At 40.4% G+C, this 23193-nt stretch overlaps 3 protein-coding genes across 3 annotated transcripts; 1 reads left to right on the top strand and 2 right to left on the bottom strand.

Moving 5' to 3' along the window:
• Nucleotides 1–995: 995 nt before the first annotated feature.
• On the bottom strand, nt 996–6695 carry faf2 (Fas associated factor family member 2). The gene is made up of 11 exons (XM_041048868.1): nt 6579–6695; nt 5591–5659; nt 5237–5371; nt 4774–4850; nt 4556–4694; nt 4336–4421; nt 4022–4113; nt 3658–3835; nt 3265–3436; nt 2981–3124; nt 996–2319 (listed from the first exon to the last, which is right to left on the bottom strand). The coding sequence occupies exons 1-11, from the start codon at nt 6639–6641 to the stop codon at nt 2137–2139; spliced, it is 1338 nt and encodes a 445-aa protein (XP_040904802.1). The 5' UTR covers nt 6642–6695; the 3' UTR covers nt 996–2136.
• A 501-nt stretch (nt 6696–7196) lies between these two features.
• pin4 (protein (peptidylprolyl cis/trans isomerase) NIMA-interacting, 4 (parvulin)) lies at nt 7197–9795 on the bottom strand. Its single transcript, XM_041048593.1, has 4 exons — nt 9636–9795; nt 9357–9424; nt 8581–8700; nt 7197–7966 (listed from the first exon to the last, which is right to left on the bottom strand). Exons 1-4 carry the CDS (start codon nt 9670–9672, stop codon nt 7808–7810), a joined length of 384 nt encoding a protein of 127 aa, XP_040904527.1. The 5' UTR covers nt 9673–9795; the 3' UTR covers nt 7197–7807.
• A 5062-nt stretch (nt 9796–14857) lies between these two features.
• Nucleotides 14858–16018, top strand: nek12 (NIMA-related kinase 12). The gene has a single exon (XM_041048882.1). The coding sequence runs from the start codon at nt 14858–14860 to the stop codon at nt 16016–16018; it is 1161 nt and encodes a 386-aa protein (XP_040904816.1).
• The last annotated feature ends 7175 nt before the right edge of the window (nt 16019–23193 follow it).

Below are 23193 nucleotides of genomic sequence, written 5' to 3'. Positions count from 1 at the left end.
ATGTATTGTTCACATATAGATACCTTAATTCATGTTGATGTTAGCACTGTTATTTTTGGAGTAAATATTTAATTGACAATATCCAGCTACCCTGTTAAATAAAAAGAGAACCTCCCATTAAGGCCTAGGTAATGAGGTAATTTTTAATGACAACTGAGAAGAGTCTTGTAGTCTTTCTGTTAAGAGTTATTGAATAATCTCACAGCTTGTGTGGTGCAAAAACGTGTTCCAATAAGCAGCTAAAATTTATTTAGGATTTGTGATTGATTGCTCCGTAGATGCCATTTATTGTTTACCAATGATTTTTGCTGTGGTGGGATAGTGGTTTACTGTTCTTACTCTCCCTGGCCTCTAGGGGTCCTTGCCTGAACACCAGACTACCCACCCGCCAACAGAGCCAGGGGCATGTGTTCTGTGTTAGGCAGATATTTTGCTTTGGTACTTGCACATTTACAGTTACCTCATTTTTTCCATGTTTGTATTGGGGTGGGGGAGGGGCGGGGGAGAAAACAACTAATATATATTATATATAGGAAATGGTTCTTATTAATGTTATAATTTTTCATTCCATTGGAATCATATTGTTTGTAGCATTTAACATAACTAGTTAGTGTATTATATATACATCTGTATACTGTTTGAAATTTTTAAGATTTGTACTTTTTTTAAATGAAAGTTGCTAGTTATGCTTTACCAAGTAGTGCAATCATATTTTTTTTTTTATTGTTGTGGCTGATCTGAGAGGGTTGTTCACTAATAAATGTATGATGTATACCAATATCACACTTGTCTTATCTGACTTAAGGCTATTGAAAGGCGAAATTGCAGCACTTAGAATGACACTGAATCCTCAGTGTACTTTAAATGGCTTTCTAGTGAAAACCTAAAATATCCCACTCATCAAAAATTGTTCAGGGTGTTTTCCTACTCTTCAAATCAAACAGCTGATCTGATACACGTCGTTACAAGTAAGTCGTACATTCTCAATGAAACCGCATTTTTAAAATGTTTTTAATTTATAGTTGGAAAATTACATCTTTACATGAGCCCATTTAGATGTTACAGGCAAAACAGGCATCTATGAGTAACCACAGGCACACTATGGGCAGACTTGTACTATACTAGATAAAGCCACATATAAAAGCTGTGGCCTCTGTTAAATATTGTCTTTTTAAATTTCATGAGCTTGAGGCAGTCTGCTTTACATAGTAACCAACCTGCATTTGGTCATTTTATGACACAGATGAGTCAAAAAACAAAACAAAAACAAAAAAATAATAAGAGTCAGGTAAATTTGGAGGTTTTAAATATCTAACTTATGTACAGGTCATGGCTCATTTAAAACAGGGTTCCCATATTTCCTTTATGTCCAAATCCACCAACCTGCTCCCTGAAGTAGTACATTTGCTCTCCACACCACATGGATTAACAATCACAGCAGTACCAAACTAAACTTAGACCAGTTCTGTGCTTGTCAGTCACTGTGGAGGAAGCATGTGTAAACTTAAGGCAAAAAGGGTGTTGAATTAGGACAAATGGAGCAAACATCTAGTCTTAGACATAACAAAAATAGCCAAGGCATTCACACCATCATAGAAATCCATACTTCTCAATGCTGCATCCTGTGTGTATCAGAAGGTATTAATACAACCAGCCTTCCTCAGTTACCCAGTTGACATGAACTAATTTGGGATATGGTTCTGGTTTTGCACAAAGCTATGCTACTGTTTCAGTATATATTTCAGTAGAAGATTAATCCTTTGCTGCAATAATTACTGGTGAGGAAGGACAAGAATTAACTGGTAACTAGTACAGACACTGAAAAACAAACTTCTTTCTCCACACAGATACAAAGATGAGTTCAAGGAAGGACTTCAAGAAATATTTATTTGATAAAATTCAAGACTTTCCAGGCTACTGGGAACCCTGTAAACACAACCAAACAAAGACTTGATGCAGGGTGGTTTTAATTTTTCCAGGTCAGGATTTTATCTCAATGATCCCTTGTGCATAATGGCCATTTTTAACAAAAGAAGTAAAAAGAAAAAAAGGGGGTGGTGGGGTGGGGTGGGGTGGGGTGGGGCGGGTGGGCATTGAAGGAAAACGCATTTCCACATACAGGAGGTATGTCATCTATTAATCGTCCGTAAGGTCCTGAACAAAAAGGACCTCGGAGCGGCTGAGTCCTGCCTCTTTCAGTGTGGGAGGGTTCGGCTGCTCTTCAGTCGGGAGACAGGGCAGGACTCTGCGAGGGAAGTTTGTAACTATCTGAAATTTCTCTGGGGTTTCTTTCAAAGAGAAAAGGAAGTCGTATATTACCTGTAAAAGCAGAAACGGGCAAATGAGTAGGCAAATAATTAATTATTAAAGCAATGAAGCCGTTCAGTGAAGAGTATCTGAAAAAATGATTTCATTCACTTGTGGACAAAATCTGTATTAGATGAACGGTCTTGGGTCGCATCCTATGACAGCGCAGGATTTTATTCCAGCCGAAAACTAACATAAATCTCTTGTTACGTTGCCATACAAACACATGGTTTGACACCAAGGGGGGAGTTGTAGGTTTCAGCAGTGAGGATCACTTCCGCAGCAGTGTGCTGCTGTAACTGTAAGTGGATAGTGGGTGGAGGCAGCGGTGAAAGTCGGTAAATATTAAACATTGCTGCGAGCTAAGTGGGCGGGTTCTCGGCCAACTGACCCATAGAGTCTCCGCCAAATATGGAAAGTACACTCCCACTAAAATCCAAGATGGCGCAGCTCAAATGCCCATGGTTTGGTCATAAAACTGACGCCCCGAAACCAATGGGTGACGTCACGGGTGCTGAGTCCATGTCTTATACAGTCTATGTTTGACACCCAGAGATTAAAATTTATTTTAGGTTTAACAAAATCAGATTTAATTGTCAAACAAAACTGTAAACCCCTGGATAAGATATATCAACCAGACTCACCTGAGTAAACAGAGTCATGCGGTACTCACCGTCAGAGACTGCCCGAAGAGGAATCGTCTCTCTACCCGTGTGTCATTGGGCAGCTTAAACACTATTTTGACACTCTCGGGATCATCTGCAGGTGGCTCTGGGGGAAGACACTCTGACTTCCTCTCCTTCTCCTCTTCGAGTGTCTGGAGTCACAGAACAAAAAGTGTCCACATGAATCAGAAAAGAAAGACTTTTGTGTACTTTATGTATTAAAAAAAAAAGATTAGTTGAGGACTTCATGCACACATTGGCATTTAAAACATAAATGGAAAATAAAACTCACTCTTCGTCTCCGCTCCTCAGCAAGAGCACTCTGTCGGACCTTCTCCTCCTCTTGCCTGCGCTGCTCCTGCTCCTCCCTTTTCTTTCGGTCCTTCTCCTGGTCGGCACGGAGGGAGGCCAGATAGGCCTCATCCTGCTGCTGCCTTAGCACTTGGGTCTGGTTCCTCTCCTCCCTGACACAGAAACATCAGTCATTATCTACTAACCTATTCCTGTACACAAGCAGAGTGTGGCATTAGACAGAAGACAGTAAAGTTGACTGAAAATTTAGCAAATTGCTCCAGACAGTCATACTTATGAACTTTAATAAAAACAACATGTAACTTCCAATGTTCCTACCATTAGGTGAGATGACAGGAAAGCAATCGATTATGAATTTATTGATTTCCCATACCGTTCAAGGCGCTCTGACATCAGATATGTTTGGTTGGCATCCATGATGAAGGTGAGCTGATTGATGAGGTCCTCTGGCTGAATCAGGCCCTCGAGCCTTCCCACCACGGTCATCTTGCGGTCCTTCAGCATTATCATGGCCAGGAATGGATAGGTGTTCTCCCGCAATGCTTGAGACACTGGAATACCCAAATACTATACAGTCACTATCTCATTGTTTCCACAGTGCTGCTGTTACTCATTTTATTACTTTAGAAGGTCAGTTCAGCCACCCACCACGACCATGACCACCCCCCCCCCCCCACACACACACACACACACACAATGAAGAGTTAAACAAGAACAAGAACAATAAATTTGCATACCTCTGTAGCCCTCAGGCTTGCTGGTTGAGCATGCCCAAAAGAGCATTCGTGTGTTGAGGAAGGTTATGACCTCTTCTGTACATAACGTGGAACTATGAGGTAACAGATCACAAAACGCACAAAACAATTTAACAGAGACCTTTTTCAAATGCACATGGCTAAAAAACACTGAGTGCAAATATAAATATATTACAGGTTTTATGTGCTTAAATGTGCAAACTCTAGTAGCTGTGCTAAACAGACAACAGGTGGTGTGTAACATATTCTGATGGCTGGCACTCAGGTGACATAGGGATAAAAAATAAGTACTGTACCGGCAAAACTCGTCAGTATCTTGATGGTCATCCCCATGAAGGTACACTAATAGGTAGCGGAGTTCCCGTTTGGCATCATTCAGTGCCTACATGTGTCACAGTAAACAAAAGCAATACAACATGTTGCAGTTTTACCTTGTTGAATGACTGAACTTGACTATATCTGAAAAAAACAAAACAAAAGAAACCCCCAAAAACGTGTGTATGTCTCTGAACTTACCTGACTGTATGTTCCCTGGTAAAATACAGGGTGTGCCCGACCATACTTCTCCTCAAAGCTATGAATGAAGGACACAACATCTCCGACAGGGTCTGTCACACGACCACGAGGATCTGGCCTGATGAACCGCAGGGCAAACCTTGGAGAAAAAGACACTGTGGCGATCAGTGACCTTCCTCTTTCCACTTTACTAGTTTAAACCAATGTGCTTGAATTACCTGAATATGTCCAGAAGTGTGTAATATGTAAATCTGAATGGCAGCATTATCAAGTAGTAACTCCATCCTAGCAATCCCTGAAAAGAAGAACCAATGCAGTTTATTAAAAAAATTCGAGGGCTTGTTTTGTGCACTAAAAATACAATTAAAAACAAAGAAATCACTTCAATGAAGAACACAACATTTAGAGTGAGTACTCCTCGAAGGACAAGCTTAAAATGAACACAGTCACCCAACTTATTATATCAGAACAGTAACTAAGAGATTTCATTAACAAAAACATACATCTGCATCCAGCTAGATCCAGCTAGAATATGACTATCTGTCAAGCATGAACAAAAATGTTACAAAAATACTTTGAGGATTTAACATGAATTCTCATATTATATTGTGAGTCGAAAATATTCTCTAGCTGTGCAGAGATATCAGCCTAAAGCACATATATGAAAGCCTGCAGACCTACCCTGGGTTGTGGCCTTGACACGATGTAACTATATACTCTATGGTCTGCTGTATTGACCTGTAATGGTCTGGATGGTGGAGGGTTAAACACACTGGGCACTCCTTCCTGCTCATTAAGTCTGTCTTGTACTGCTGCCTGAAACACACAGAAATAAACAAACCACCCTTCAGCAAAGTCCTTCATTTAATGTAAAGAAATGAAATGAAATGAAATAAATAAATAAATAAATAAAGGAGAATGGCAGATGAATCAGAGCAAGCCAGCACATTTTATAGAATATGTACAGGAATAATAATGCGAATAGTGCCGTGAAAATCCAATTGTAAACCCTCTGAGACTTAAACACGACTTTACCTCTATGTTCCAATTATGCTGTTCTAACGTTCGACGGCATTGGTCCATTGACTCCAACCCAGTTAGGTCCTGTTAAACACAAAAATAAAGTCACACATAAGTCCTCAAGCCCAACAGAAAGGCAGAAAAGCACGTTAGTACATGTACAGCCAGGGCTTCCTCCTGTAGATCATACGCTACGGCTTTGCTTCCTCATGAATAAAGTTAGCTAATCATAAACTGGCTCAGTTGTCAGAGGAGTCAAAATGAAAGCATTACCAACGCTCAATAGTTACCATTTAATCGCGCAGCCAAGTAAACTAAAAATGAAAGTCAGCATAAACAGAGAAAAAACGTTTACACCGAGCGGGCTGATGTTTAAGGTTAGCTAGCTCTTCAAAAAATATTAAGAGCCTTTCACGACAAGCCTTTTAACTACAGACTAAGAGAGCTCCGACAAATCAAAGAGCGCGGAAAGTTGCATAGCTCTAATGATTATGACACTGACTATTTCATTTGGCTTAGCTACAAACAATTGTGTGGCTGAGAAACTTCAGTGACAGCTCGATCATGACTGCTGTGCTAATGTTAACTCAGCAAGTGTTTGAGGGAGCGTCAGTGGAAACCTAACGTTAGCCAAGTTGACGTTAAGTCAAAAACCAAATCAAAAGGCAGCACGAGTGATGCTGATGAACAAAGTTGGACTGGGTATATGTCTATGAGTAAAATTTAACAAACGTTATGCTATGTAAGTTCAAACATGGCCCATAAGGTTTGCTAACTTGTTAGCTAGCTTAGCTAATGTTAGCTAGCTTTGCTAACGTTAGCTGTGACTCCAGTTGACGGGTAGCGTTAGGGGGCTGGGGGTAGCGTTACCGAAGTTGACTGTGCAAAAAGCGTTTCAACACACACCATTTCTTCTGTTTACGGTGATTCCGTATCAACGATAACATATTAGCATATGAGGTTTCTAACGGACACGTGTTAGTGTTGTATTTAGGTCGCCCACCTGAAACTGGAGGAGTTTTTCGGTCTGCGCCTGGGATAATTCTGGCTCCTCTGGCGCCGCCATCTTACCTCGCCAATCATCTAGCAAGGCGTAACAACGTCAACTGCCTTTTCCCGGTGCAGGCCGTGCTGTCACAGCCTCAGCGAACTACCGCCACCTGGCGGCCAGGATGTCACTACGCCTGTCAAAAATTAAAATCATTCACCCTCATCATCTTTGACATTTAAGTTAATGAGTCAAATCTCCAAATTTATATCGTTGAATTACAGAAAAAAGGGTACAAACTACTTAACACTAATACTGAACTACCAGTAATAATTCAGAAACTGATCAAATCAATTAATCAACAGAAAAATAATCAACTTTCTTTTTAATCAGTTAATCATTTCACTTATATACACTAATTCAGGCATTTCAGTTGTGGGGCTTATTTGTTGCTTTTCTTTGTCTTTATGTGATAGTGACCTGAGTATCTTTAGGTCTTAGTGATGGTTGGATGAAACAAGTCATTTGATGACATCACAGTCCTCCAGTATTTTATAGACCACATGAAAGACAGACTGAGAAAATAATCAGCAAGTTAATTGATAATGCAGATAATCACTGCTGGCAACCCTGTTGAGGAATTAGACTTTATTTGTAACAGCTTTCGCTGGTAAATGTCACATAATTGTTTTATCTCTTATTTACCAAATAAAACTGGTGATGCCTATTTTTTAGCTATAGAAGCAGAAACTTCATGCCTTTTGAACAGCTCTGACTTTACGTAATTACAGATATGGGTTATATTTCCAGAAGATAAGAATCATGAGATATCACTGTAATGACATCACTTTCTGAAAGACTAAAGCAGAAGCTGTGGAGAAGTGAGGTCACCAAGTGTTTCTCTGTCACACAGACACACATAAACAAACCTTACACATTTTGTACTACATGAGTGAAAATGCATTTATTTGTCAATTTTCTGGTTTGTGTTCCACAAACTTTAACCAAACTGCAAAGGAAAACCCAGGTGATAATGCAAATGTAAAAGGTAAGGTTGTAAAAATATTCTTTCAAACTGAGTGGTCAGTATGGTAGAAAGACAAACCTGTTAGTATTTAACACCAGGATCATTTTCTTTTCCTATTCTTAAACATTTAGCAAAATATAAAGAAGTGAATCCAGGAAATCATCAGTTTCACAACATAGCAAATGGTGGAATCTGTCATTTCAAATGCTGAGCAATCTCACTTTTTTCCTTCTACCATGATGATGTGGTACCCAAACTTAGTCTTGACAGGAGGGTCTGTGTAGACAGGTTTATCCATGGAACTGACCGGCAGGGCAAATGCTGCATCCTGGAAAGGCCCAACCATCGATCCCCGAGTCATCCACCCAAGATCACCCTGTCAGTGACACAACAGTCATGACACACAGTACGCACCTAATCTGGGTACCATGTCAGAAAAGGTGACTGAACATGAGCAATAAATGCTTAACTGTACTAAAAATAGCCTTAATATCTATTAAAGCTTCCCAGTAGCTAACAATACACCAGTGTAGGTGTTGGGGTGGGTTTCAGGACTGAATAAGCATGAAGAGGGGTACAGAGCCGGGGGGGAAAATTACACATATTTCCATGAGTAAACAAGAATCATTCATCACCCTTGAGAACTCACTGTGAAGTTTAGGGATGTACATCATGAGTAACATTCCCCACATCTAGCACCAACAGTTAAGACGTAATCAGTTTTGAAAATCCCACTTCAAAGGAGGCACCGCCTGAATTGAGAAGCAGCTTTCCACAACAAAATGGAATTTTCAATTTCTACATTACATTACAAGAGGAATAATTCAGAAGACCATCACTGTTAGGATTTATAGTTAATACCATGATTATAAAAAGCAAGCAAGCAATTAATACAATAACAATACACACAGTGTCCATCACTGTGTGTATTGTTATTGTATTTGAACCTCACCAAAAGCTGTACAGCTGATTATGAGAGTATGTTCTTACTCCTTGTCTAGCTTTGTCTTCACTGTACTGTGATGCTACTTCACTGAAACGGACTCCAGCCTTCAGTTTCTCCATTGCCTCCATGCATTTTCCATGTTTTTCACAGAGGATATGCCGAACCTGGGGAACATAGACAATAAAAGTATATTTAGACTTCCAGAACTAAACAACGCATAGGAAACAAGGAAACATCTTAATGATTCTGACTGTGGCATGACTGCTGGTGCCAGACGGGCTGGTGCGAGTATTTCTTCAAATGGAAACTTCAACCATGACAAAGCAATAGTCCTCTCAAATGGGTTGCAGGAACATGATGATGAGTTCAGTGTACTTCAGCGGCCTCCCCAGTAAAATTTGAATCTAATACGTCACCTTTTGGATGTGGTAAAACAGGAGATTGGCAGCATGACTGTGATGTGATGCATCACAAAAAGACGTAATTGCATCACATAATCACAAAAATTATGTGACGCAATCACGTCAACATGGAGCAGAACCTCAAAGGAAAATATCACAACAATTACCAGGCTTCATTTTCTCTTTGAGGGGTGGGCAACGACAGACTGTACACTGCTGTCAACAATGCTCAAGTGCAAAAGCTGAGAAAAGCCCAACCACACATTCACACCAACATGTGGTTGAAGTGAGCTCATGCAAAAGTCATTTTGTGGTGGGAGGACAGGACGAGGGCAGCGATCGTCGGGTAAAATTCCCCGTAAAATCGCATTTGACTTCTGCAGTGCAGCCGCTGACAAAGACGCAGCTATAAATATTACCTTCACAGCCGTGCCTCCCTTAGGTGCTTTTTCTTTCTTATCGGCCTCTGCACTTCCTGAAGCAGCTCCTACCCAGTACCAGGGTTCAGCACCATGTCAACACAACAACAGCAACAACATACAAAGATGTTAAAACAAGAATAACCCACGTCCTGACATTAAAACATTACATAGAAACATGTATGGCAGTTGTTTGCTATACAGGCGAGTAATTGCAGCTGATTTCAAATTAAAAGTACGCAACACATAACAAACGGTACACAGGTAATGACCACTGACCTTTACCACCTTTGCCACCTTTACCCTTTGGTGGCATTTCAGCTTAAAGTACACAGAAATTTACAGAACAATGGAAAAAAGGAAAAACTAATAGCACGCTCTCATGCTCTGTTGTGACTAACATGCGCAGTGACCTGCGCAGAACGCGCATACGACTCTTCTTCTTCAGCCAGTTATTAGCAGATTGCAGCCAGTTACCGGTCCACAGCGCCACCTAGTATGCGTGAACCAGAAACATATAATTAGGGCCCGAGCACCGAGTGGTGCGAAGGCCCTATTGTTTTTCTAATGTTTATTATTAGGGCCCGAGCACCGAGTGGTGCGAAGGCCCTATTGTTTTTCTAATGTTTATTATTATTATTATTATTATTATTATTCCTCCCAAACAACTGCATTTTTCAACCCCTTCCCATGCTGTAAAACGCCTGAAATTTGGCACAGTCATCAGGTCTGGTGAAAAATTTGATATTTTGTGGTCGTTGTAAATGGGGGGGGCAAAATGGCTCCGCAGCGCCCCCTTGAAATTTTCAAAACCCCCCTCCCATTGGGCTTAGTTTGTCATAGGTGCATGAAAATTGGTACACATGTTGATCATACCGAGACACACCAAAAAGTCTCTTGACACCATGACCTCAACCCAACAGGAAGTCCGCCATTGTGGTCGGAAGTTGGCGATTTTGGCGAATTACACCATTGGTATGCGGACGAACTCGTGCTAGGGATTTCACCCGATCCACTTCATATTTGGTGGACCTCACCTCAAGACCATGATGATCAAAAGTTATCAAAGGCTTTTCTCTAAGTTAAAGGGCGTGGCCTCTGTGGCCCGCCAAAGTTTGGTGGCGTTTGGTGAATTTTCCATGACATTTTGAATGGCTCTCACGTCCACATACTTTATCCAAACATCTTCAAACTTCATGAGCATGATCAGGGCTCTGCCCTGAACACCTCCATATGTCAAACTCCCGCCTTACTCGTGGCGTCCCCTGCTGGTAACAGGAAATGACCTATTTTTACTCTGAAGTGTACTGCTCCTTAATAGTTGACACCATCGGCTTGGTTTCTGCTCTACAACCTTCCCAACTACTTGGTGAAGCTACATTATAAAGGCCGTGAAGCTGGGTGCAATGGCTTCTGTGTGGCGGCGCGGCAACTGACGATCCCTCGCCGTGAAATTACGTTTGGATTTGTAATGACCTTAACCACCTCCTATGATCATAAAAATTCATACACACGTTCTTGGGGGCTGGTCCTAGACTCTGATGGGGTTTTTGTAATTGGGCGGGGCAAAATGGCTCAACGGCGCCCCCTTGAATATTTAAAATACCCCTCTCCATATGGGTTTTTTTGGAGTACGAAGATGAAAATCGGTACACATAAAGAACACTTCCTGACGCACAAAAAAGTCTCTTGACACCATGACCTCAACCTAGCAGGAAGTCGGCCATGTTGTTTTTGGCGGCCAAATTTCACTGCTTTCCACCATTGGTATGCGGATGAACTCGTGCTAGGGATTTCACCCGATCAACTTCATATCTGGAGGACCTCACCTCAAGACCATGATGATCAAAAGTTATCAAAGGCTTTTCTCTAAGTTAAAGGGCGTGGCCTCTGTGGCCCGCCAAAGTTCGGTGGCGTTTGTTGAATTTGCCATGACATTTTGAATGGCTCTCACGTCCACATACTTTATCCAAACATCTTCAAACTTTATGAGCATGATGACGGCTCTGCCCGGAACGCCTCCATATGTCAAACTCCCGCCTTACTCGTGGCGCCCCCTGCTGGTAACAGGAAATAACCTGTTTGTACTATGACGTGTACTGGGGAGAAGAGGAGAGGACATAGGAGGACTCTGGTACTCTTGGCTGCGCCGGCTGCGACTCCCGCGGGTCGCAAGGGGTGCGAGGGCCCGTCATCGCTGCTTGCAGCTTTAATTATTATTATTATTATTATTATTCCTCCCAAACAACTGCATTTTTCAACCCCTTCCCATGCTCTAAAACGCCTGAAATTTTGCACACTCATCAGGTCTGGTGAAAAATTTGATATTTTGTGGTCGTTGTAAATGGGGGGGGCCAAATGGCTCCGCAGCGCCCCCTTGAAATTTTCAAAACCCCCCTCCCATTGGGCTTAGTTTGTCATAGGTGCATGAAAATTGGTACACATGTTGATCATACCGAGACACACCAAAAAGTCTCTTGACACCATGACCTCAACCCAACAGGAAGTCCGCCATTGTGGTCGGAAGTTGGCGATTTTGGCGAAATACACCATTGGTATGCGGACGAACTCGTGCTAGGGATTTCACCTGATCCACTTCATATTTGGTGGACCTCACCTCAAGACCATGATGATCAAAAGTTATCAAAGGCTTTTCTCTAAGTTAAAGGGCGTGGCCTCTGTGGCCCGCCAAAGTTTGGTGGCGTTTGGTGAATTTGCCATGACATTTTGAATGGCTCTCACGTCCACATACTTTATCCAAACATCTTCAAACTTCATGAGCTTGATCAGGGCTCTGCCCTGAACGCCTCCATATGTCAAACTCCCGCCTTACTCGTGGCGTCCCCTGCTGGTAACAGGAAATGACCTATTTTTACTCTGAAGTGTACTGCTCCTTAATAGTTGACACCATCGGCTTGGTTTCTGCTCTACAACCTTCCCAACTACGTGGTGAAGCTACATTATAAAGGCCGTGAAGCTGGGTGCAATGGCATCTGTGTGGCGGCGCGGCAACTGACGATCCCTCGCCGTGAAATTACGTTTGGATTTGTAATGACCTTAACCACCTCCTATGATCCTAAAAATTCATACACACGTTCTTGGGGGCTGGTCCTAGACTCTGATGGGGTTTTTGTAATTGGGCGGGGCAAAATGGCTCAACGGCGCCCCCTTGAAGATTTAAAATACCCCTCTCCATATGGGTTTTTTTGGAGTACGAAGATGAAAATCGGTACACATAAAGAACACTTCCTGACGCACAAAAAAGTCTCTTGACACCATGACCTCAACCTAGCAGGAAGTCGGCCATTTTGTTTTTGGCGGCCAAATTTCAGTGCTTTCCACCATTGGTATGCGGACGAACTCGTGCTAGGGATTTCACCCGATCAACTTCATATCTGGTGGACCTCACCTCAAGACCATGATGATCAAAAGTTATCAAAGGCTTTTCTCTAAGTTAAAGGGCGTGGCCTCTGTGGCTCGCCAAAGTTCGGTGGCGTTTGGTGAATTTGCCATGACATTTTGAATGGCTCTCACGTCCACATACTTTATCCAAACATCTTCAAACTTCATGAGCATGATGAGGGCTCTGCCCTGAACGGCTCCATATGTCAAACTCCCGCCTTACTCGTGGCGCCCCCTGCTGGTAACAGGAAATAACCTGTTTGTACTATGACGTGTACTGGGGAGAAGAGGAGAGGACATAGGAGGACTCTGGTACTCTTGGCTGCGCCGGCTGCGACTCCCGCGGGTCGCAAGGGGTGCGAGGGCCCGTCATCGCTGCTTGCAGCTTTAATTTTCCTTTGCTTTTTAAGGACTGTTTCAAGTTCAACCCAAGGTTTACCGTGGTCTTTAAAATTGCCCTCACCTATTCTGGGCTTGTATTAATTTTTTATGCCTTTAGCTTGCTTAAAATGCATTTCTTTATTGATGTATTTACCAGGCTTGTGTTATTTATTTTTGTCAGTGATATGCGCAGTAATAAACATCGCTGTAAATGTGTCAGAGTTAAATAGAAGGGCATTTACAGTAACCCTACAACTGATCAGTTTCTGAAACAGGATATAAGCAAGGATATAAGGGTGTTTTAGTAGGGGCCTGGAATTAAAACATAATTTTTATCTGTGACGTTCATTTATTTATTTATTTTACATAATTAGAACAGTAAGCGAAATATTGCTGTTGGCAGAATAAATATTTGTTGTATCTGACTATTTGTTCTATTTAAAACAATATAACCTCTGAGTAGCCCCTCTGAAAAGTGCTAAAGGTTTAATTGTACTAACAAGTAAAATCAACAAATAGACACATGACATACAATTGTCATAGAAAAACGCAGCTGATACATTAGTTCTTGTGAATACAGCTTGGTAGCAATGTTTCAGAATGGCTTTAAATGTGATATATTAGATGGCTAGATAATATTATAATACTTAGATTGCTGATAAAAGAAGCAGCGTTATCTCCAGTTAGAGAAACACCCACAGAAAGTGAGTCAGCTGCAGGCTTCTCACCATCGTCTCATGATGAGATGAGCTCAGCTCATGAGTGGTGTTATTAAACGTCATTTCAAACAGTCATGTACAGCACTTTACAATAAAAGGAGATTTGCAGCAATCCCATTCTGTTTCATTGTAAATATTTTACAATATTATATCATTTAAAGATGTTTTTAGTCCACAGTGCTTCAGAAGCAATAACTTTTGAAACATAATTAGTTTACAATAGTGTTTTGCTCAGTTCTACTGATGGAAATAAACCTTCAGCAGCATCTCAAAAGTTTCATAACTCTGTATGCTTATAGATTGTGCCTCCAGGTTGCTAAAGTTTTATTAAGCTACCACTATGTTGCAACAGTCTGGGTTAGTGCTTGTTGGAAACTAATTTACTTTAATTCTGCAAATAAATTATTCCAGTGAGGTCTTATCTGATTTACTTCTTATATGAAATGATGAATAAGAATAATGCTGTAATCCCTTCTCAGTATAGTGGGCAGAGAAAGCTTTCTACTTTTGTCTTATGCTCAGGGTGTAATAATGAAAACCTTTGTGCAAACACGTCATTACTGATTACCATGATAACCACAACAGATACAGCGGTTTACGCTTGTTAATTGCAAGCAATACATTACATAACCTATGTACAGAATAAAAAAACACTATCACTTTGACATAAAAATGCAAGGCCACAATGAAAGAAATGTAAGAACTGTTTGTTTTTAAATAAAAAAAAACAACTTGGTGAAATCAGTTACAGAATTAAAGAATAATCTTGAATCAGCTGGAGCTACCAATAAAAACTAATTAGTATCGCAAAGGTAAAGTACAGTTTCAACTGTCTGGGTGTCCTATCCAGTTTCAGTGCAGTCAGTGCAACATGGTTACCGCGGCAACAACATTGAAAACAAACAGCCTGTGTGGCATATGCTGACGGCTGCCTTGTGTTGGAAAAGTGCCCCTTCACCTCGACACTGTTTTCACTTAGTTGTGGGCTCCAGACAAAACATGGAGCAGTACGAGAAGGTTTTGTGTTTGGGACGGGGAGGAGCAGCAGACGTGTTCCTGATGAGGCATGTGGAGCAGAAGAGCCTGCACGCAGTGAAGAGGGTGAAAGTGAGGGACGCAAGGGCAGGAAAAACACAGAGAGCTGTTCTCCAAGAGGCTGAGATCATCAGGAGGTTGGAGCACCCTCACATAGTGACATGCAGCAATGCCTTTGTGAACTCTGATGATGGGTGTATTTACATTGTGATGAACTATTGTGATGGTGGAACCTTAGATGACAAAGTCAAAGGGAGAAAACCAGGGCAGTTGTTCACAGAGGATACTGTGATGGGATGGTTTGTGCAAGTGACTCTGGCTGTAAATTATATACATTCGGCTAAAATACTGCACAGGGACATCAAAACCTCAAATGTACTGCTAACAAAGCAAGGTGTGGTAAAGTTGGGGGACTTTGGGATATCCAGAGTAATGAACAGCACAGCTGATATGGCCTCAACATGTGTTGGGACGCCCAGCTACCTCAGTCCTGAGCTTTGCCGTGATGTCCCATACAGCTCAAAGTCCGATATCTGGGCTCTCGGCTGTCTGCTTTATGAGATCTGTGCTCTCAGACCTCCATTTGCAGCCTCAAACCTTCTCAGTCTGTTATACAAGATCACTCAAGGGGAATACAATCCTGTGCCTAACATGTACTCGGACAACATCTCCTCTTTGATAAAAAGGATGCTGCGCCTCAATCCAGAAAACAGGCCAAGTGCTGCCTGTATACTTAGCATTGCCTGTGTGCGGCATCATGTAGAGAATATCAAACACACAGAGACTGAGTGTGCTTCTGTGACTGGATCTAAACGGAACAGCTATGATATTAATATGGAAGGAAAAAACACAGACACTGACACCACACTGAGGCCGCATGTTCTCAGTCAATCCCACTTATGGGAAGAGGAAAAACACACTATGGAGGACTGTCACAATGATGTGGAGGAGGCAGACTGTGATGCTTTGTGTGTTGGAGGACAAAACCACTGTGACTGCCACTATCCCGAGGACTTTGATGAGGATGAAAGCTCATCGTCTGTAGGAGAATGCAGCGAACACTCAGGGTCTCCCATGAGAAGCAATTCTCCAGAGCCCATTGGTAATGTACTGCTGGAAACATAAAGTGAAGCATCTTCTTAAAAGTGGTCCTTTACTTAAGTTAAAGTACAACAGTGTAAAAATAAGCCACAAACTAAAAGTCCTGCTTTCAAAATTATTATTATTAAAAGTTAAAGTACTTCCTCTGCAGTAAAATGGCTCCTGTGAGTGTAATTGTATTATATATTACATCATTAGATTAATAATACTAATGTCTCAGCACATACATATCATATATCTGTTTGGTCAAAATGAAACTAGTTAAAACTACTTCACATGCACTCAGGTAGTTTTAAGTCAAGTGTTTCCGAAGCCTGAGTCAGTCACATGTAAGAATTTCTTGCATTTCATTGTTGGGCCTTGTTGGGACTAAACTAACAGCTAATAAAGTTTTATTAAAAATAACCTTATTTTGTCCTCTGCGTCGGATTTTGATTTATAGTTTCTGCAACACAAGAAATTATATGTACACATTAATGCAGAAATTTTAAATGTACTATACTAAATATCCTTATGTAGGCCACAAGTTCTTATATATATGTATATGTATATATAGTCAATATTTTATATTTTAACCTCTATGTCTTTTGATGAGCATTTGGTAGTTTTACAATATGAGCTTCTAAATACAGAAGTTGTCTTTCTCTCTTATAGTGTTTCCAGAGGTTCCTCACATTTCAGAACAAGCTGACTATCCAGATGACTTTGAGGAAGATGAGGAGCAGGAAGATTACCAGGATGAAGGAGACTCAATCCATGCTGCAGCTCTTCGGCAACCACATGACGATGGACAGGAGGAGGAGTTTCAGCTCTGCGATGCTGGAGGCTGGACCGTTACACTGAAAGCTCTGAAGGAAAAAGGTTAAAAGCACCTTTACAGCCTTAAAAACCTCACATCACAGTGGACAGCAATGGGAAACAAAAGGACCTTGGATGTTGGAACAGTAATATATTTGTCAAATGTCTGTTTGTTAAGTGTTTATGTGAATTTGATGTCACAAACGACATCAGGGCTTCTATGTATGAGGAAGGTCTGCTGCCATAGTTTGAGCAAAAACTGCAAGCAGACCATTTGGGAGCCTCCTGTCGTACCAATAGTTTACTACACACCATGAGACGCTGCAGGGCCAAAAGTGCTTTCTCTGCTAGATGATGTTCAAAACACTTGGTGGAGCTAGAGAAAATGAATAAAGTCCTGCTCAGTGTGTGCCGTTAGGGTGGCTGTTCAGTGACGTAGATATTCCGAGACAAGGTTTCTGATTTGTTTCTTAAGAACATGAGTTACCGGAATATTTATAAAATAGGAATTTATTTTAAGAGGCTGCACAGAATCTAGAATGACTTTTATAATACATCTTTGAAGTAAAAATAGAACGTGAAAGTCATGAATCACTTTTAAAATATCACAGCATGACTTTCAAAAAATGATATAAAAGCACTACCAGGATGTCCAAACGTTTAATTTGCATTCACAAATTTCTTCATACCTAGTGAATACATAGAAGTGCTTCCCATTGTTTGTATTCCATTCTCTCAATTTTCTCTGTCAGTTTTTTTTTTCATTTTTTTTTTTTTCATTGTTGTAACATGTTACACATTCGAAATGAAACAACTTGTCTAGGTTTTTATCTTTGGCTCAGTATGAGATAAAAGCACAAATTAGCTTGTATTTATGCCTTCAAAGGAAGTATGAGGGATATGCAGCTTGCCACAAAGATTTTATGATAACACATGATAACAGAAGTAAAATTAATATGAAAACCTTATTAGAAACCCCTTTTGGAATCTCAAATAAAAAGGATAATGGATTTGTTGCTCTTGCCAAACTACGTTCAGTGGCTCATTCTACTTAGTCCTGTTGTTTCTCCCTTTATCTCTCTGCATGTCCAAACAGTATCTATGATTACTAGAGATGCGACAGGTAAGTGACTGAAACAAATAGCTAGATAATGGTCGTTTGATGACAGGAGGAAAAAAAAATCAATTTGGCAAAGTGAGAATATTTAAAGGATTTTCTTGTTTATATTTTGTCCTCGTCACACTCACAAAGTTTCAGCCCAGGACAACGAAGGGCGCCTCAGAGGTAGTTACTTCCTCCTCCACCTAATGTTAGCACAATCAATTACTCATTACAGAATATAACAAATCTTGCCTATTAAAAGGAACACCATGTTGTGTGTTAGTTTTAATTATAGTTATAAGTTTTAATTCTCTTTTTTGCTCCCTCTCATGATTTGAAGCAGCTGTCTTTAAAAAATAACTTCGTAATGACATTATTGTAAATAAAAATTTCTCTCTCTCTCTCTCTCTCTCTCTCTCTCTCTCTCTCTCTCTCTCTCTCTCTCTCTCTCTCTATATATATATATATATATATATATATATATATATATATATATATATATATATATATATATATATATATATATTTTTTTTTTTTTTTTTTTTTTTTTTAAGTTGGGTTTTAAAGCTCTTTTGAGGCAAATGTCCCCAAAAAGTAATTTGAGGGTATGCGCATTCACACGTGCGCACACACACACACAGAATCAAAACATTCAGATTATTGCTTTGTTGGCAAATAGGTTTTATGCACTCTGATGACCCAGACAGGTAGGGGTGTGAAGCAGACTTTACAGGAATCATGTTTTGCCATTAACGCATTCACAGCCCTGCACTTTCAGGGTACACAACTTTAAAATACAGTAATGATCGGTACAAGTTAAGCTTTGAATGTGCCAAAGTCAAGGTTCAATGTTTCAACGGAAATGTAAGATTCACGTTTTATCAACACACAATCTCTCATGAGTTGACCAAAGATTTTCCACACTCACAGTCAGCAGTCTCGGGTTCACCCACATTACATTTACAAGCAATACAACATGCAGTCCCCAATGTCACAGAGACTTGCTAATTTTTCCATGAGCCAATACTGCAGACATCAGACCAAAGGTCTTTTCCTTTGTGAATCTCTACCACTCACAGGGACAACTGAGCAAAATGTTTCCCATATGAATAGAAAGTCCAACCACACTTATCATCAGCAGCCAGTGTTGAGTAAACGTCACTGGTCAGCGTTAAACAAGCACAGTGCACGTTTTTGTGTTTGTCCACAGCCATCACCATAGATGGATTGCCGAGCAGGCCCAAGAGGTCACGGCTAAGCCTGAGCCCCTCTGCGATATGATATGTTGGAGAGTTGAAAGGTTTTGTCAAAACTCCTTTAACAAAAAACTTCCCTTTGAAGACATCGCAACAAAGAAATCATTTTGACACTTTCATGAATCATGTCTGCCTTGGGGGTATGCTATCCAGGACAGGGGATCTTTGAGTGCATCAGTCACCAGGGGGCCCATCATCTCATTGGCTGTTCAGGCCCATCACAATTAAACGCTAATACTCTTGAGCAGCGGGCTCCAAACTTTATCAGGTCTCTGTCTCGTAGAGTCAACATGGCTAATGAAAACACTTTACGTGTTCGGATTTGAGTTACGAAAAAGATGTGGAACTTGCTCTTGGAATTATGAACTCTTCAGACGAACGGTTGCATACTTTTTTTTTTTTGCAATTCTGCGACTTTTCCTCTGTGACAGATTCCCCTGCTGTGCACATAATAGCATGACTGTTCCCCTCAGTCGTCCACAAATTGACACCTGCACAGTCATCTGATATTTCATCCACTGATGGTGTTACAGACAAAAGCACCCCAGCAGCTTCCATGATGACAGCTGCAAAATGGTGCAACCACATTCACACACTAGATACAGTGTGAGTCATGAAGTTACAGCTCCACAAAGATCTAAAGAGATACTGCAGGTAACCTTTAGGAGAAATGTACTTTTTTCTGTTTTTTTTTTCTTTCTTTTTTTTTGGAAATCGGGTAAAGGTTCAAATCAAACTGCGGTTTCTGCTCTGATGGTATCTTTTGTTATCTCCCTGTTCACCAGAGCAGCAACACCAACATGAACTCATTTTCGGTACAGAGTTAGATTATTTGTTCAAAGATGTTTATGAGATAATTTGAGGAAAGGCCAAAATTTGGTCCCTTTAGTGAAGATTAATCTTAACTGTAATTTCTATATGATTCTGTGTGGCTCCCAAAATTACTCAAGAATATTGCACTCATTATCATTATTTACCTTAAATCTTTTGACAGCTCTCATCTGACCGCCAAAGGCGAAAAAGACTTCAATTAGAGAAGTCTTTTTAAGTTTCAGTGATCCTCATCTACTTTGGTCTTTTAGCTGTTCCTCACGGTAAATCACAGAGTTTTGTCCTGGGATTCAAAGACCAGTTCGAGGAAAACATTGCTATTTAAGAAATGAACAGAAATTATGATAACTGCTAAAACTGGCTTTCACATGTCAATGACAAATTATTGAAGTGAATACCTTTAATTGATCTGTCACAACCAGCAAAACATCTGGGTTGCGTCTCTTTATGAGATGAGCCTGTATGAACATGAAATGTTAGAATGGTTCCCAACAATGCACAGTAATTAGGATCTTGTGCAATACTGTGATACCTGTGTGAAAACTGACGCTGTGGCAACAACAAGCAGTAGAGGAGAGAAGAAAAATACTCAACCAAGAGGGGCACACCTTGGTTATCTGGAGGAAGGCCAAATGCAGAATATATGCAGTTCGAGTAATGACCACCTTATATTGTTTCAGGGTGTTAAGGATGATTCCCATAAAACAACATTAATATTGGTTAACAATTTGTGAGTCTGGAAAGGATAAAATGTTGTATTTGGGATGCCAGGTACCTGCTCCCCGTATCCAAACATAGCCCACATGGTATTTGAGTATGTGAAGGTTTTATAAGTGTTTCATTTGCAACTTTGCCACTGTATGCTTCAACCAAAGTGGTGGAGGTGTTAACGGTGTCTGAAAGCCCCCTCCCACCACTCTTTTGAAGTGTGTCAACTTTTTCTGTCCCTTTCTGAACCCTACAATTTGACAACCATGCCCACTTCAAACAGTGTTTGGCCTATGTTAGCAAGATGTTGAGAAAGTCAGGCGTCTTAAGTAGCCTTCAAACTTGGGAAGATGATGAAAGTACCAGATGTGTCATACTGGCATATGACAAAGCTGGAACAAGTTTAGCAAATCACCTGAAAACTATGGCTGAAGTCCAAATTTTGTCCTTTTCTCCCTCTAAAAATCATTGGATGTCCAGTGTTTCCCACACATTTTCTGGGGTGGAATCACCCAGGCAGAATTACATTTGCCAAAGTATATTTGGTGAGGTATTCTAGCTTTTTTTTTTTTTTTTTTTTTTTTTTTTTAAACCCGTCTGAGAAAGCAAACGCCATCAGCCATCAAACAGCTCTATGGGGCTCTATCCCTCCTTTACATTATGCCATCGTGAGAAAGATCTACTGACAATCGCACATGCTCTGCAGAGAAACACAGAGAGAGACATGTTCTCTGGTGTTAAGTTAGAGGACGCAGAGACAGAGGTAGTGGTAGAGGTAGAGGTATTTTACAAGCACAAGACAGCCCAACACAGAAAAAACATTTTTACAACAACACTTACACAAACCAAAATGATGGAGAAGAAATCAATTAGATGTTGTAGCACTCAGACATGTCAGTACTATTGCCAGTGCTTATTTGTTCTGATGCATTTTCAAAATTGCACAATCTCACATGTTTCAAATTGTGCAGTCTTGACACGGACAGAAACTAAGATATTTCACCCATTGAATGCAGTGAAACTGTGTGACATTAGCTATGCCTTCAGTGACCACAGCCTGTGCCGGGGATCTCCCCACACGCCTCCCTCCCCCATCTTTTTTACCACCTCTGTTGTAAATATAAAGATGAAATTACAAGTAGTATATTTCATTGGTCTTAATAAACCACTGGACATTGGAAAGGTAAAACAGAAACTATGAAATCACCCTCAGTTAATAATTACGTCATGGTGTAACACAGTCATCACCAGTTTTTCCCAGACCTCAGATACTGAGTCATGCATACACAGCGAGGGACAGGGGAAAAACTTGCAGATCTCAGTACTTCCTTTTAAGACCATTGCGCTTCCTCTGGTCAAAGACACACCGGTTCACCCATTTTTATTTGTGGGAAAGTATCTTTTGCATTCAGTGTATTGTTTACTGTGTAGATACTATCTCTAGGATCTAGTCCATGTTTAATATTTGCCATGAAACATCACAGTGCTGACCTAGTTGGATCACCTCCAGCACTGACTAGGGAATGAAAAAGGAAATTTGTGCAGGTCAAATAAAATTTGATCATGTCAACAGAGAGAGCGCTTACTTTCTCTCCACAAACTATGTTTAACTGGAATCACTGCTTCGTGGCTATATTCCTTTGCCAGTAAGTCAAGTTGCAGTTTACTTCTACGCCTGTCCAGACTCATATAATAAACATAGTGAAGATTTAAGTGAAGATTTTAATAATAATGTAATAAAAACAATAAAGTATATTTTCTCACAATTAGCATATGATTTTTTCCGTTATGGCCAAAAACATGTTTTGACTGTGTGCCTGTATTAGGCACCTAATTTTCTTAAACTTCTAAATATCTAAGTGTATTATCTTGCTTTTCTTTTGTATTATTTATTTCTTGATTATTCTATTTTCTATTTTTATTTATTTTTTAAGTAAAAAAAAAAAAATGGTGGGGAGGGGGGGGGATTCATCCTGGAGTCCAGGTGAACATTTGTGCCAAATTTGAAAAAAATTCCTTCAAAACATTCCTGAGATATTGCCTTCAGGAGAATGGGACAGACACACTTACCTCAATGGTAAATGCACTACATTTATACAGCGATTTTCTAGTCTTATCTACTCTTTCTAGTCTTAGTCCACTCAAAGTGCTTTACACTACAAGTCACATTTGCCCATTCACATACATTCATTCTACACGGACAAAGATTTTTACTAACACACACACACACACACACACACACACACACACACACACACACACACACACACACACACACACACACACACACACACACACACACACCCCTTTCAATTAGTGGACTCCCGCCTGAGCCTCAGCTGCCCCTGCATATACTGTTGCCCATAAAGTTGGAATAATTTTGTTTTCAGACACAGTCCTCTTTTTATTCCTATTTATACACATCAGTAATCACATTGAAAGAGATTGATCAATAAAGTTTTGAGAAGATATACTCTTTATCTATCAAGAATAAATCACGTTGT

The sequence above is a fragment of the Toxotes jaculatrix genome, chromosome 10 (genome assembly GCF_017976425.1).
Source record: "Toxotes jaculatrix isolate fToxJac2 chromosome 10, fToxJac2.pri, whole genome shotgun sequence".
Taxonomy (NCBI): Eukaryota; Metazoa; Chordata; class Actinopteri; family Toxotidae; genus Toxotes; species Toxotes jaculatrix.
This window is presented reverse-complemented; position numbering and strand designations above follow the sequence as displayed.

Coding starts and splice junctions, on each gene's coding strand:
- faf2 (XM_041048868.1), bottom strand. CDS start 6,641: ATGGCGGCGCCAGAGGAGCCAGAATTATCCCAGGCGCAGACCGAAAAA. Junction 4,851..5,236: donor TGTCAAGGCCACAACCCAGG/GTAGGTCTGCAG, acceptor TCTTCTTTTCAG/GGATTGCTAGGATGGAGTTA. Junction 4,114..4,335: donor GATACTGACGAGTTTTGCCG/GTACAGTACTTA, acceptor GTTACCTCATAG/TTCCACGTTATGTACAGAAG.
- pin4 (XM_041048593.1), bottom strand. CDS start 9,672: ATGCCACCAAAGGGTAAAGGTGGCAAAGGTGGTAAAG. Junction 9,425..9,635: donor AGGTGGCAAAGGTGGTAAAG/GTCAGTGGTCAT, acceptor GGTACTGGGTAG/GAGCTGCTTCAGGAAGTGCA. Junction 7,967..8,580: donor AAGACAAAGCTAGACAAGGA/GTAAGAACATAC, acceptor TGTCACTGACAG/GGTGATCTTGGGTGGATGAC.
- nek12 (XM_041048882.1), top strand. CDS start 14,858: ATGGAGCAGTACGAGAAGGTTTTGTGTTTGGGACGGGGAGGAGCAGCA.